The 15,211-nt window shown below is 36.1% G+C and overlaps 1 protein-coding gene across 1 annotated transcript; it reads right to left on the bottom strand.

Annotated features, from left to right (window-relative positions):
- Positions 1-1,304: 1,304 nt before the first annotated feature.
- On the bottom strand, positions 1,305-2,252 carry LOC106821860 (olfactory receptor 4A5-like). Its single transcript, XM_014826743.3, has one exon. It carries the CDS (start codon positions 2,250-2,252, stop codon positions 1,305-1,307), a length of 948 nt encoding a protein of 315 aa, XP_014682229.1.
- Between the last annotated feature and the right edge of the window lie 12,959 nt (positions 2,253-15,211).

Raw genomic sequence — 15,211 nt, 5'->3', positions numbered from 1 at the left:
AAAATTGCTCTCTCCCTGTTGAAAAACAGGTAGGGGGTTTTAGCTATGGGAGGGGGGCTTTGGCATTCTCGGTCAGCATTTTCCCATCGGCCTATGTCTGGGGCTGCTTCCAGTGGAAGAGACAAAGGATTTCTCAGAAGAGTGTCCTTGGCTGTTTATCTCCATGGTGGAAGGTAGACTCTGACGTCAGGAAGCTGAGGAGTTGGGCCTGGGAAGCTTCAGTTTCTTGATATTCTCTGGACATTAGTTTCTCTGTAAAAGAACTTCAAGGTCCTGGGATTGGCCACAACTTTACTGGGAGACCAGCATGAGGCCATCTGGACTTTAACAATTTGTAACTTCTATTTGGTTGTAAAGCTCAGGGAGTCAGAGGTTAAAGAAACAAGCATTTACACATGAGTGTAACTAAAGAACCAGGAAACTGGAAATGTGTGTTTTAGTTTTGACTCGTATATGGTGGGTTCACTGTAGGGGAACAAATATCAGGGCTGATATTAACTAAGAGCCAGTAACACTCTCACTGCTTGCTAAATGGATTGATGTAAAAACTGAATCTAATAGCAGTCTAATATTATGCATGGGCTTAAAAATATGGATTTGTCCTCACCAACCTTTTTCTGGCAGCCTCTGAAGCATAATGTCAAACTGGCATCAATAAAGCCCATTGCAGAGAACACGATAAAGCACCAGTCAGATATTTGCTATCACATTTATTATATCAGACCAGCTAATCATGAAAGAGACAAAGCTGTGATTTGTTTTCACAGGAATAGACACATTCTGTTTATAGCACTCCCGTACATGGATTCACAAAACTCTTTTTATTCATTGCCATTAAATCCCACCCAACATTGCCTCTAACCAAGAAGCCCACATCACAGCAAAGCAATGGGCTCATAGTCATGAACTTCAGCCCCAGAAGTTTGTCCTGAGTATTAGCCAAACTGCTGACTCATTAATTTGAGTGAAAGTAAATTTTCAAAGGTAGCTTGTTTTTCACGTTTGAAAAGAAAATACTCTTTCTTCTAAAGTCCTATTTCAATATAAACTGAGAAAAGCAAAGTTGCAAGGTGGAACTTAGTTTATTTTTTTTTTTGTAATAGGATGAATATCTGTGCCTTTTATTCATCCTCCAGAATTTCTCTATTAGATTCATTCTAACCTCAAAGGACAATTGATTCTACTTTAGCGATGCTTTTGTGTAATAAAGAAAAGCATCCCTAGAGAAGCCATTGAATTCACTAAGTCATTCATTGGGAGAATTTACTGCCTGTTTGTTATTTTAGAGCTAGTAATAAATGTGTTCAGAGTGGGTGACACATTCTTATTCCATCTGAGGTTAATTTTTTACACCAGAGTTTTTCCATGACATTTTTCATCTCCGAATTTCTCAAGGTGTATATTAAAGGATTCAACATGGGAGTGATAATTGTATAAACCACTGTTATGGATTTATCAATGGGAAAGTTGGAAACAGGTCTAACATACATGAAAATACAGGGAACAAAAAAGAGGACAACCACCGTGATGTGGGAACTGCAGGTAGACAGGACTTTGCGCCTCCCTTCCTGACTGTGAGCTTTAAGGGAATTCAGGATGACTCCATAGGAGATTAGAAGAAGGATGAAGATGACCATACAGATTGCTCCACCATTGGCAACCACAGTGAAACCTACAAAGTAGGTGTCAGTGCACGCAAGTTCCAATAATGGGTACATGTCACAGATGAAGTGGTCAATGACATTGGGGCCACAAAAGGGGAGACTGCACACAAAGAGAAGTTGAACCATAGAGTGCAAAAAACCTCCCACCCAGGCCACCACCACCAGCAGGATGCAAACGTGTTGATTCATGACAGTCAAGTAGTGCAGCGGCTTACAGATGGCCACATAGCGATCATAGGCCATTGCCACCAGAATGAAGACCTCAGCACCTCCAAATAAGTGTTCTAGAAAGAGCTGTCCCATGCAACCTGGGAAGGAAATTGTTTTTTTGTCAAAAAGTAAATCTATAATCAATTTGGGTGAAATGACAGTGGAATAAATTGCATCCATGAGTGATAGATAGGCAAGGAAGTAGTACATTGGGGAGCCCAGAGAAGGGCTGGCAAAGACAGTCACCACAATGAGCAGGTTGCCCACCATTGTCACAATGTAGATGAGTAAAAACATGACAAATAATGCTTTTTGCCCCTCAGGATCCCGAGTGAGGCCCAGAAGGACAAATTCTGTTACATTGTTACTATGTCCCATTTACTGTTCTATAAGGCTTGTTTCAGGGATTAGAGCTCAGAAGAACAGAACCTGAAATGAAATTGTGAACATGACTATGAACACATCCATCATGTTACAGGCACACCTTCACCATTATGTCTTCTACAGTGGTTTACGCGCAATAAACATTTAGTAAATATCTATTGAGTTCTTCTACCAAAGAACACATTACTTCTTCCTTTGACAATTCTACTTCTCCTCAGACGATTTTGTTGGGACTACCAGAAAGAGGTTCTATCTAAAAGTCTTCGTGGATCTTCTGTGGAGAAGCACAATCAAAGGCCCAACAATTGAATCTTACATTTAATAAAGCTTTCTTTAAACTGTGTCAGTTCTTGGCATAAAAGTCAGAAATGATGAACAAGGAAAGGGTTCCTACTCTCTAGAAACTTACTCTCTGCCGATGATGATAAACTCTAAATAAATTGGTGTGAAGTCAGACCTTTGAGTTGGTAGCGTTTGTGGTGAGCACTGTAACAATATGATCTACGTAACACCAAAAATAATTCCTCTTCTGGACTAACCCACCTAATAGTATGATATTCTGCTGTTAGATATTCAATCCTTTATGTTTCAAAGGAGGTACAGTCTTCATTAATCTCTCATTAAATTTAAAGAAACTAGACTTTGAACTGTGTCAAATAACCACAAAATCATTTAAGTTTTTGCTCCCTATGGCAACTACGTGGTCTGACCCTCTGTCAGCGTCTTAAGCAGTTGTAATTCTCTCCATTTAATCATTGCCTATCACACAAATCTTAACACATGGAACACTACCTAAATTTTCACCAAATATTTTTGAACTGAAATGAAATAGCTCATGACTATCACCAACTATTACATTAACAGGTAGTATCTTTTTATTCAAAACTCTTGGGATGAGAAAGGTAGTGAGGGAGGAGAAAATAGAGGTAGAGGAAAGAGAGGTCGAAGACACTGGCAAGAGAAGTAGAAGACAATGGGACACAGTTTTATTTACAACGCTTCTTAGGTACTGAGAGAGCTCAAGACAGAACTTCAGTGCTCAGATTTGAAAAAGCAGCATACTCAAGGGAAAAGTCCAAGTTCAGTGTAAAAAGGCATGAGTTTGGGTCATTTGCAAAATGTAATTACAAGTCTTCTTAGTTTGCTTATTGGAAAACAAAGGGTTTGAACTAGACATTGTCAGAATCCTTTTCAGTCCAACTATCTATGATACTATTAGTGCAGATCCACCTTATACTATTCTGCAGACAATTTTATTTTCTTTATTCATATTTTTATAATTAAATAAAATTTTCCATACTTATCACCATTACTTTTAAAAATTATGTCTACTCTTTTGGATTGTTGTTTCAGTACAAGTAAAGTGTCCAGAACAGGGTAAGTGCCTGACATCTGCTAAAGGCTCAACGGATGACAGCTATTATTAATGTTCTTGAGTTCTTCACTATGAACATTGTATCAGAACAAGACATCTGGATCTTTGTCAATTTGATAAGAATTATAGACATACTCCAGGATAAAAAAATATTATATCTATAGTTTATGAATCCCAATTGGGGCATAAGATAAGATGGTATGTCTTAGGAATTATCTATTTTGTTATGTATGAGTAGTAAGATTTACCTATTCATGTAAGTGTTTTGACTAGATGTATTTTAACCAGAAGCAAGCAAAATACCAGAAAAAAAGTAGACAAGAAAAGAAAAGAAGGATCAAATCAGGAAGTACAAATTATATTTAAGAAACGGATATCCATATGTGATAATAATATTAATGTGATAATTAAGTGAGGTCATAGTCTTTAAAAACATCTTCACAAATACTTCCTTTAGTGAGCAAGTGCTGAAAGCCCCAATTCCTTGAGGCTCCCAGGGGTTACTCAGGAGGCTTTGTACGAAGCCATACCAAATAAACAGTACATCGTAGTAGAAGGAAATTCTAGAGGTATAAAAAGCATTGCTCTCTCACTCTACGTCTGATGGTTATGACAGAATGAGAAGACATGACAAACAACAAGAGAGAAGAATTGTATAACTACAAATACAAACCCAAACTTTCAGATTATTCACTGCTCAAAAAAATCACCCAATTACTAAACCTCAAATATAGACGAGTTGATTCCCTTCATATGGATTTGGTGGGGAAAGGACTTGTGCAGGAAAGTCTGAGCTTTCTTTAGAAGCCCACTGTGAGGAGCATTCCACAGGGTCACTCACATCACTGCTCCCACTCAATTCAGAAGTTCTGTCATTGCTGAAGCTGTGGATTGATGAAGGCTCACCTGTTGAAGAACATAAGGGTAGAAGGTCATCTATATCCAATTAATTCTTTTCACTCCTTACTTTCTGCAGAATCTAGTGCTCTTACTCTTATTAATCATCAGTATAGAATTTCACCAGGATGAATCTTCTATCAGCCAGGTAAATTATTTACATGTGAAAATTAGTTATATAAACTATTCTCCACAGTGTATGACATCAAAATTTGATACCATAAAAACTAAAAGATAGTATTACTAGGCTTTCAAGTTAAACCAGTAAGTTAACAATTCTCTATTTTAAGAAGATAATTTGTCATAGTTTCTTAAGAATATGTTTTTAAAAAAATACAAATTGAAATCCTAAGGTAGAAAACTACTATAGTACTTTATAACTACAGTTTTATGCCTTGTTAAGTAACAGTAAGCAAGGTCCATCCCCGAACATGGGTTTATTTATGAATATGTATAAACATGGTTGCTGTGATAATTTTAAAAGCTTCACACATAACAATTCTTATCAAGCCCCCAGAACAAAATAGCCATTCATTCCTTTATATTCTAACACACGATATATCATTTTAAATTCTCTAATAAAACTATCTAAAAGTAATTATAAATATAAACATATCACATAAAATATAACAGCCCGTGAACCTAAATTATAGATTCATTAGTGTATGTGTAATCAATTACCTGTTTCTCTTTGTGATTTGGCAAAATGGACAATGAACATCAGCCAGGTTGTAATACCAAAAACAAATACATTTTGTATATTCTGGTTAATTTTTACATTTTGCTAGCTTACTTTACTAAATCCAGACCTCCTCCAATGAAAATATATTTATTGACTATATTTAAATATATATATAAATTAAATATATGAATTTTCAATGAATATCCTTTGTTGTTTGTTACAAGAACTCACCTCTTGCGTTTTTTTCCTCAGTCTTCAAAATCAGTGCTTCCCTCCTTCACATGAGGTAACTGTATATACCTCATGTATCTATGTGTTACCATAGAATACATAATAACGTATGGCTGATCAGTGGATCTAGAAATAGTTTCAAGTGGTCACATTTTCCATATTTCCACGCAGGCTCCCCATCATCTGAAACTTTTAGATAAATGTAGGAGTATTCAGTGTGGATGCCTAGAATAGAAAGACACAAATACAACATAAATATTTACTGTGCAAAGATAATTAAACATTCTCACCTGCTGGGAAAATTTCTTCAAAGAAAAACAAAGCTGATATATTCTCATGACTATGTAGAAACTGACTTAATTAGTGGAAATTAATTTGGGCAAGCCCATTATTTGACAAAACAAAAATCCCCCAAATTTAAAAACACTGAAATTGGTTGTTTCTATGTATCTCTTCTCAGTTAATTACCAAAAGTACTTTACTTTGTTGATTTAGGATGACATTCATGTCTGTGACCATTAATGTATCTCTGTACCTAACAAGGCAAATGTTGAGATTTGACTTCCTAGAATAGCCAATAACTGAGCACTCCCCCTGGTAATAGTAAAGCCCTTTAGCCTTTCAATCATTCAAACAGATTATCCCTAAGGCGTCTTCCTCCCTAATTAAAAACATGTCTCTACCTCTCTCCAACTTCATCCCAGGAAATTGGGAACATCCCTAAACTTCTATAAGCAATGAGGGATATCTATGAAAAGGAAAATATAACAAGAAAACACCTACAGGACTAGATACGAGTGGAAAATAGACTCCAACCTGGAAATCACTTGGGCCATTCTATCAGGAAAATCATTCTTCCATTTATTTGTGTGGACACAGCCTGTGGTATTTACATCATTACTGTTTTAAATGAGAGCTAATGTAAGGTCATTATAGATTAGTTTGTTAGAATATTTGGAACAAAAGCAAATAAAGTAACCTCTTCTGGACAATTTTCTCCCCTAGAACAATATCTAGAAAAAAAAGAGTTGGCTCTTGCCAAGAAAGAGTAGCGAACAGCCAAATATGTGAAAAGCCAGCAGTTTGAAAAGAAAAAACTGTTAAACAAAGTAATAAATTCTGATCTTCATATTAGGAAATATTTAGGTAAGGCAAATAATATTTCAGCCAAAATGAAAGGAAAACTAGTTTCAGTCTTCTTTATCCATTCATATCCCCAACAAAGGAGGTCCTTACTCTAGCTATTAGAGCCTTTGCTCAAGATGCCCTGAGGCTCAGAGGCAGAAAGCCTTGAGACTGGAAAGTAATTCAAGTTGATGTTTCAGTTCTTCAAAAGACAAGTAATCACAAATATGTAGTTCTGGTTTGGAGTGGATATTGTTGATCAAGGCCTGAATCCATGTCAGGTGGAATCATAATGTTTTTCAGTCCATCAATTCAGTACCTTAATTTTAGTCCAATATTAATTGGGTAACACTTTGTCAAGAAAGATATTATTTTCCAGCAAGAGCCTGCCTGTACCTCAAATCTCTGACAGCTTCCATTGTTGTTTGTCTTAACATGACTTACTATGGGCTCCACTGAGCATGTTCATCTCCACTGTATTTAGTTTAATATTGCATTTTCTAGGTCATAAGGGTCTTAGGTAAAGAGTCATTAAATACATATATGAACCAACTGAAGATCGTTATTATGTGCTAAGCCACACCAAAAGTTGGAGGTTTTCAGCTTACCTAACAAATGGAGGAAATCCAACAACTACAAATGTTACATGTATTAATTCTAAGATTTAAAGAGTACATGTAAGCACTGTTCCTCTCTTACCGGTGAATGGCAAAACACATAGAAGTTATCCTTAATTTAGGAGAACCATCTGATATGATCAAGCTTACGGTGAACTAAATTGCAACTCAGAGCTGGAGAACTAATATATGCAGAGATATATTTCTCTATGTCCCTCCAAGCTGAATGCAAAAAAACTATTAATGCTTTCTGCATAGCTAAATGAAGTGAAAGAATTTGCTAGATAGATGATGTCCACAGCAGCCCTGAAGCTGAATTTATGTGCTCCAACACTGAAAATATTGAATGACATATACATTGCCTTAAAATAGTTAATAATTCACAGTGATTCTCTATAAACCACATCCATTCCCAAACTAGAAAACTCAATGGAGAGACTCTATTTGTCAATGGAAAAGCAAGAACGGCTTATTTTGCACCAAATCTCCCAATAAGAGAAGCTGGAAGAGGTAGAGAAATATAAAATGCATGTGTTTAAAAGCATTGAGATCTAATAAGGAATCAAGGATCTGTAGGGTCAATATTTTTAAGAGAAGAGAAACCAGAGAGCTCGACCCTGCATTTCCTGGCTTCTTTTCTCTATAAAGATGTGAGCTAATTCTCAAAACCACAAATGAAAGGCTGAAAAGCTAAGTGGAACTTCCTTCAGACACTTTGCCCTGGGGAACAACAAATGGGATTCAACGTCTATCAAGGAAAAGAAGCTTGGGGCCGGCTCCGTGGCCAAGTGGTTAAAGTGCCACATGCTCCATTTCAGTGGCCTGGGTTCACAGGTTTGGATCCCAGATGCAGACCTACTTCACCCATCAGCCATGAGCTAAAGATATCCCACATACAAAGTAGAGGAAGATTGGCACAGATGTTAGCTCAGGGCTAATCTGCCTCAAGGGAAATAAAGGAGAATTGGCAACAGATATTAATTCAGGGCAAATATTTCTCACAAAAAGAAAAAAAAGGAAAAGAGTCTTTAGTAAACAATCAGGCTCTCATTTGAGACCATAACGGGCTTTACTGTTGAAGTCAGGGTGAAGAGAAAATAGAGTAGTTCTCAGAGAAACTCAAGCCCAGCTTGAATCATCTAATTTCTTGATGAGATTATCTGTGTTCTTGCTTTCGCCCAAACCTAGCTCCCAACTAGAAACAAAATGAAATCTCTCTTAAGGATGAAAACACCATAAAATCCTTGAATTATCTCTACAACTTTTTGAATATAAAATCTGGCACAAAAAAGAAGATAACAAAACATCGGAGAATACAAGGCTTAATTGAAAAGCAATAGCAATAGAAACAGATATAGATGATCCAGACTAGGAAAAAACAAGCATTTCAAAACAAATTTAGTATGTTCAAATAATTAAAGCACAAGATGCATAACAAATTGAATCAAAGAAATTTGAAAACTAAAATATATAACTGAAATTAAGAACTCAATTATTGGGTTTAACAGCAGATTAAACACATATGAATAGGGAATTAATAAATGGGGAGAAAGATTGGAAGAGAATATGCAGAATATGCAAATAAGAGAGAGGTAAAAAGGTGGACAATGCAGGAAATAGCATAAAAGACACTAAAAGGTACAGCACCTAGCTTCAACATACTTTTAATTTAGTTACAATTTAAGAAAGAGAGGAAAAAGAGACAAGGTAGGCAAAATATTTGAGGATAGGACTGAATTTTTCCCCAAACTATTGAAAGGCATTAAGATGTACATTCATACAGAGTTACAAATCTCATGAAGAATAAAATTTTTAAATGATAATTTTGAGGGGCCAGCCCTGGTGGCCTAGTGGTTAAGTTCGGCATGCACTGCTTCAGAGGCTGGGCACAGACCTATACCACTTGTCTGTCACTGGTTATCCTCTGGTGGTGGCTCACATACAAAAAGAGGAAGATTAGCAGGAGATGTTAGCTCAGGCTGAATCTTCCTCAGCAAAAACTTTAATTAATTTTTAAAAATGATAAATTTCAAAAAAAGGATAAATAGAAAACTTAGGGCATAATAAAACCAAAGACAAAGAGAAAACCTTAAGGACTTATTGCATTCAAGGAAGTAACAATAATACTGACAACCAATCTCTTAAAAGGATAGAAAGCAAGAAGATAGAGGAATTATGTCTTCATAGTGCCAAAAGAAAACAAACTCATTGGCATGAGCCTTACAAGATAAACATCATACATAAGAGGATAAAAGATGAAAATAATATAGTGGAATAAATTTTAGCCAGAAAAGGGGCACTTTTTCTATAATGCCATCAGAAAGAAAATAGGCTTCAAGGCAAGAAGCATTTCCACATATAAAAGTTCTACAAGAGCAAAAGGTCAATATAGCAGAAATAGGCAACAATTATAAATGGGTATGTGACTAAAAACATAGCTTCCTAATATATATTTTGGAAAACTATATTGTCTTGAAAGAAATAATAGATAAATCAGCAATAATAGAAGTAGATATCAGCACAACTCTCAGTAACAGCAAGAACATGCACACAACAAAAAGTTCATAGAGATATAAAAAATTTAAAAAACATTATTAGCAAATGTGACCTATGACGTAAGAAAACAATACATCCAACAACTTCAAATTCCATCTTCTTTTCAAGTTCAGAGGGAATATTTTTCAAAATTGATTATATACTGGGTCATAAAGCAATTCTTAACAAATTTCATTGAATTACAATCATAAAATATGTTTCTGACCATGAAGAAAATAAGCTAGAAAATAAAAACCTAAAAGTAACCAGAAAATTCCTATATGTTTGAAAATTAAGCACTGCATTTCTAAATCACCCCTGGGCACAATAAATCACATCAGAAATTAGAAAATATTTAGAGCTTAACAATGATGAAAGTACAGCACAGCAAAGCGGTGAGAGTCAGCTAAAATTTTATTTGCATGCACTAAAAATTGATAAATCTTGAAAAACCAATGCACTAAACATATATTCAAGAAGATATTAAAATGACAGAAAAGTAAAACTAAAATAAGCAGTGGGATGGAGAGAATAACAATAACAGCAAGTGTATGAATAAATCTGCATAGCATGGTAACAATAGGCAAAAGTGGACAATTGCTGCACCGCAGTCTCACTTGAGGGAGGTCTTGAAGGATTGTAGTGAAGGAAATCTTCCTAGTAAGCAGTAATTTGAGCAGTACCTATGGTTTTCCACTTCACATGGAAGGAGAAATTGCTGACTCATGGATCTCCACTGACTCAAGGACACTAACTATAGATTTTATAAACTATTAAAGGAAAGGAAAAATGGAAGAATGGATGACAAAGCAGTCTGGAGGAGCAGTATGTGGATGGATCACTCAAAATGGACACCAAATACAAGAATGTTTGTTTCTCATATAAGTGCCTCTCAAAGAGAATCCACTGCAGAGAAGGCTCTCAAAAGTCTGGTTGACAAAATGACCTGTCTTATGAATATCAGTCAGCCTTTATCCCCAGGCACTTTTGTGGTCCCTGTGGCAGAAATGAGTGTTCTACACAGGCTCAACATGATGTGGCTTTCAGCATTCCTGGTCTGGCTACTATCACTGCTAAATGTCCAAAATTCTGTCAGTAAAGTCCATCACTGACTCCCTCATAGGGCACAATTCTCTAGGGAAACCAACCAACGACTGTGGCAGCTTACTTCATTGAAACTCTTCAACCTGGAGGAGACAGCATCTAGTCATCACATATTCTAGATATATATTTGTCCCTGCTACAAGCAGTGATTCAGCCTGCTTCATTATTCATGGATCTGAACCCATTATCCATTGCCATGGTACTCCACTCATTGTCTTCTCTATCTTCTCTAATCAGGAGAGAGATTTTAGAGAAAATAAAGTAAAGCAAATTGCTCACCACCATAGAATTCACTGGCATAACCATGTTACTCATCACCTAGAAGCAATTGGCCGAATAGAACATTGGAATGGCCTACTGAAGGCTGGGTCACGGTGCCACCTGGGATACCCTGATCTGAAAGTTTGGAATACTGTCCTATATGTGTAGCATACAGTATGTTCTTAGTCCGCTCTAGTCATATTATACTATATGCTGTGTATATTCATGAGGGAATATCCCCATGCTAATAAACTTTCCTCCATGTAGCCTTATATTTTGCCCTCCTCTATTTCAATATCCAAGAGATCCATTTCCACATGTTACTCCAGTTATTGCCAACATATACTATCCAGATACTGCATTTTTTTAATCAAAAAACTTTCCTTCTAAAACAAGACTGTATTTCCTACTTGGGCTCTACTGACACCTGAACCTAGTTATTTATCTGGAAGCAATGAGGTACTGCTCCGGGAAAGGGCATGAGACCTTTGATAAGGTGGATCCCTGAAGCTTATGTGAACTTTGAAGAAGTTAAACTTGAATAGATTGTCTACTAACAGCACTCCCAGTAACAGGAACAATATATTATTCTTTACTAAGAGGAGAACAGGGTATTACATCAGCATATTCACCTCAGTCGATCCTTTATGCCGCTTGAATCCATTTCTTCATATATATCATGGGAACAGTTCATCTAGGACCCTCTTTCTGGGGGAAAGTTAGAAGAGAATGCTTAGAAGGATAAACCATGTCCTTTGCCACTGCAGCTGATCTTAGAATTTTAACTTCTACTTATCTTCTTCTTCCTTCACTCACAATTCTATTCTCAGTTCATCTTCCACTAACATCTTGACTGGTCTCAGTGACTTATCTAGATGTGTAGCCCAGAACTTCACCCCTAAAATGTCTGATCACCTCTTCCCTATGCTTTTCTCAGGCCAGAGTTCCTGTATTTTCTCATTTACTGTCACAGTTGGAATAGAGTAGCAGTAAGTAGCCAAGTGGATCACCTGAGAGACAAAAATATTCTTCCTTGCCAATACCGTTTTATAGCATTTCCATTTTCACCTGATAATCACGTTCAATTAAGTCTACCAGAGTCATAGAAAGAGTCCTTTCTCTGAATTGTTACAGGTAGCAATCCTTCTAGTGCTAAGAGAGCAGGTTAAGATAAATCCAACACTGTGATAAATGGGACAGTGAATAAAGAAAAGAACCTTTTTATAACATAACTGATTCATTTTATCAACTAACTATGAAGCTTCCATAAGTTTGAAGTTTGCAGTTATGTTAGCCAATCAACAAATATCTTTATATTTCAAAACAATTTGACTTTTCTGTCATTTACAAGCAAAAGTCTCTTAACTGAAACAGTCTCATTTTAAATATGTATGTGAAATTGGGTTAATTTATAATCCCTTTTATTCATTTACATATATATCTATTTTTGAACCAGTACCACATAATTTTAATTGTTGCAACAATGTAATCTGTATTATCATCTAGAATGGCTCATTATCCTTTCAAAATTTAATTGCAATTTGTGTATCTTTATGCTTACAGATGAACTTTTAGAATCAAAGGAATGTCAGACATAGTTAGCTTTTATATGGAAAGGAAGGTAATATATGTTTACCATTTTTCCCCAAATAAATATGTACTTAACATACTGCCATATTTTTTAATGTAGTTTAGATATGACCACACTCAAAGTAAGTGTATTCATTACGTTGATGACGTCATAGTTTGCTTTTCAAAGGAAGAAGCTTGGAAGGATATAAGAGCTATGATGCGTATGGTTAGTGAAATATGACTGATCAATCCAGCCAAAGTACAGAGGCTGAGCCAATCAGGCAAGTTTCTGGAAATAACATAGTCCATGATCATTAGAGACAATCTACAAACCCTACCAAATTCAACACTATCCCTTTCATATCCTAGTAACAAGAAAGAAATGACGTTGGCTCTAGGAGATTCAAAATGGGAAGATACTCAGGCAATGTCAGTGAATCCCATAATACTATTGCTCAGATGTTTTCAGAAGCATCTACTATATAAATGCTTGCAACATGGAGACTTTGGCAGAAGTCTAGTACTGTCACCCTTAAGGAACATTGGGATTTGTGAGTCATAATTCTTTGATACAGTGGCCAAATGCAGCTTGTTTGAAAGACAACAACTAGAAGTCATTGGATGTTTGTAGACACATCTTAAAAGTATCACCAGTGCCCTTTATGTCATGGGTGATGTCAGAGGGTCATTCTCAAAAAGATGGAGTAGAACAACAAAGCTTTTTAATGAAATGGAATTAGTATATATAAAAAAATGCTCTGGGAGGTGGCTCAGGGAAAGTATATCATATTCATAAACATAACTTTCAGAACAAAACAGAACCTCTGGTAGAGTTTGTCATTCACTCATTTGTAAGTTATAAGAATGTAATTATTCACTTCCTGCAAAAGAAACACAAGATACTTAATTTCCCAATGAAAGTTCCCAAACAAAAGGGTAGGATTCACATGGAAATCTTCGAAAATTCTCTCTGAAAGGTAAAACCTTGGTCAAATAAGACAAAATTAAGTCTACTCAGTGACTATATATGTGAGCAGCATATATCACTGCAGGGAGACTGGTTCTCACCTTCAGAGCAATGTCTTGATATTTACAAATCCATGGGTTGTAGCAATTAGCTTCAACATTTTGTCATACAAATAAGCCCTTGATGAGTGGATGACCATGTCCATGACAGAGAATGATGTTATGGAAGGTCTTAGAGTACTCAGAAGGAATGTTAAAGTGGGTCATGTCAATCCTTCAAAGAATCCAAGTATTGACTCAAAAAGACGAATAGAATGCATTTTACTTCCCCTCTGGAGGTAGCCACTTTAATATATGGGATAAATGACACATACTAATGGGCAGAATAACAACATATACCACGAAGTCAACCAATGTCACCAATGTGATAGAGACTAATGTGCTATGATAATAACAGAAAAGCTGTTTAAAAATCACTTGAGGAGGATTTGTTAGGGCTAAGGATCACCACATAGCTTGTAGGGATGTTACAAAAGACCATTAGCCATAGCTCCCAGTAGCCTCAAATGGATTATCTTTTAATTCCACTTTGGACTTCAGTTAGCCTGTGATCCAAAACACGAATGAAAATGCTATCAAGCTTGGAACAATACATGGTGTACCAATTTGTTCCCCTAAATTACATATTACTGAACCAAGTCACAATTTTCCCCATGTCCAGTGGCTAAGAAGTGTATCACAAAAACATATTATATCCCTTACAACTCATATAATGATAACTTAATCAAAACCTGAAATTGTGTTCAGATGGGTAATAAGTGGTTAAATGGGAAAATCATGACAAAAAGGAAAGAAGCACACAAATGGGTGATAAATCTTAAGAAGGACATTATTATTCTTTTCCCATAAGATTGTCTTGACTTTAGAGAATAAAACCCAACTATTTCTCTCATTTGTGACATTAAGTTAGTAGGTGCTAGGATAAGGCACTCAATCCCTTTTTGCTGGAGTGGGAGAACTTGATTGAAGTTTATTTAGAGCTTTACCTGAGAATTGTACTTATATTATTTGTAGGAAAGATATAATGAAATGCCTCTACTGACCCACCTGAACTAATAAGTGGTGGAAATTATAAAGGGTAAAGAAGGAAGAGTAGTCCAGTTGGTAGAGGAATGCCTAAAAGTCCTATAGTATAGTCCTTAATCCTGAGATGTAGATGCTAATACTGAGGCATGGACCTTCTTGGGTTTCAATGGAAAGTCTGATGCATTTAATTAGTCACTCTAAACTGGCAGAACTTGGGCTGCAAACTCTTTTCCAATACCTTTGCACTGGGAAGCTGCTGAAATTTCTGCTCATTCTTTCAGCCTTTCAGCTATTTTTTTGCTGGGCTGAATGTAGTCTCAACCTGTGTATATGCAAGTCAGGAAAAACCTCAGTATTTGAGGGATGGAAAAAGCCCTAGCCAGCAGACTTACATTGCAAGAAATGCAAAAAGAATTTATTCAGGCTGAAGAAAACAATATCATATAAAAATCAGGAGATATAGAAAAGATGGAAATAATGTATATGGATAAAACAGATTAGT

The sequence above is a fragment of the Equus asinus genome, chromosome 17 (genome assembly GCF_041296235.1).
Source record: "Equus asinus isolate D_3611 breed Donkey chromosome 17, EquAss-T2T_v2, whole genome shotgun sequence".
In the NCBI taxonomy this organism is placed as follows: Eukaryota; Metazoa; Chordata; class Mammalia; order Perissodactyla; family Equidae; genus Equus; species Equus asinus.
Note: the sequence above shows the minus strand (reverse complement) of the source record. Positions and strands in the feature narration are given on the sequence as shown.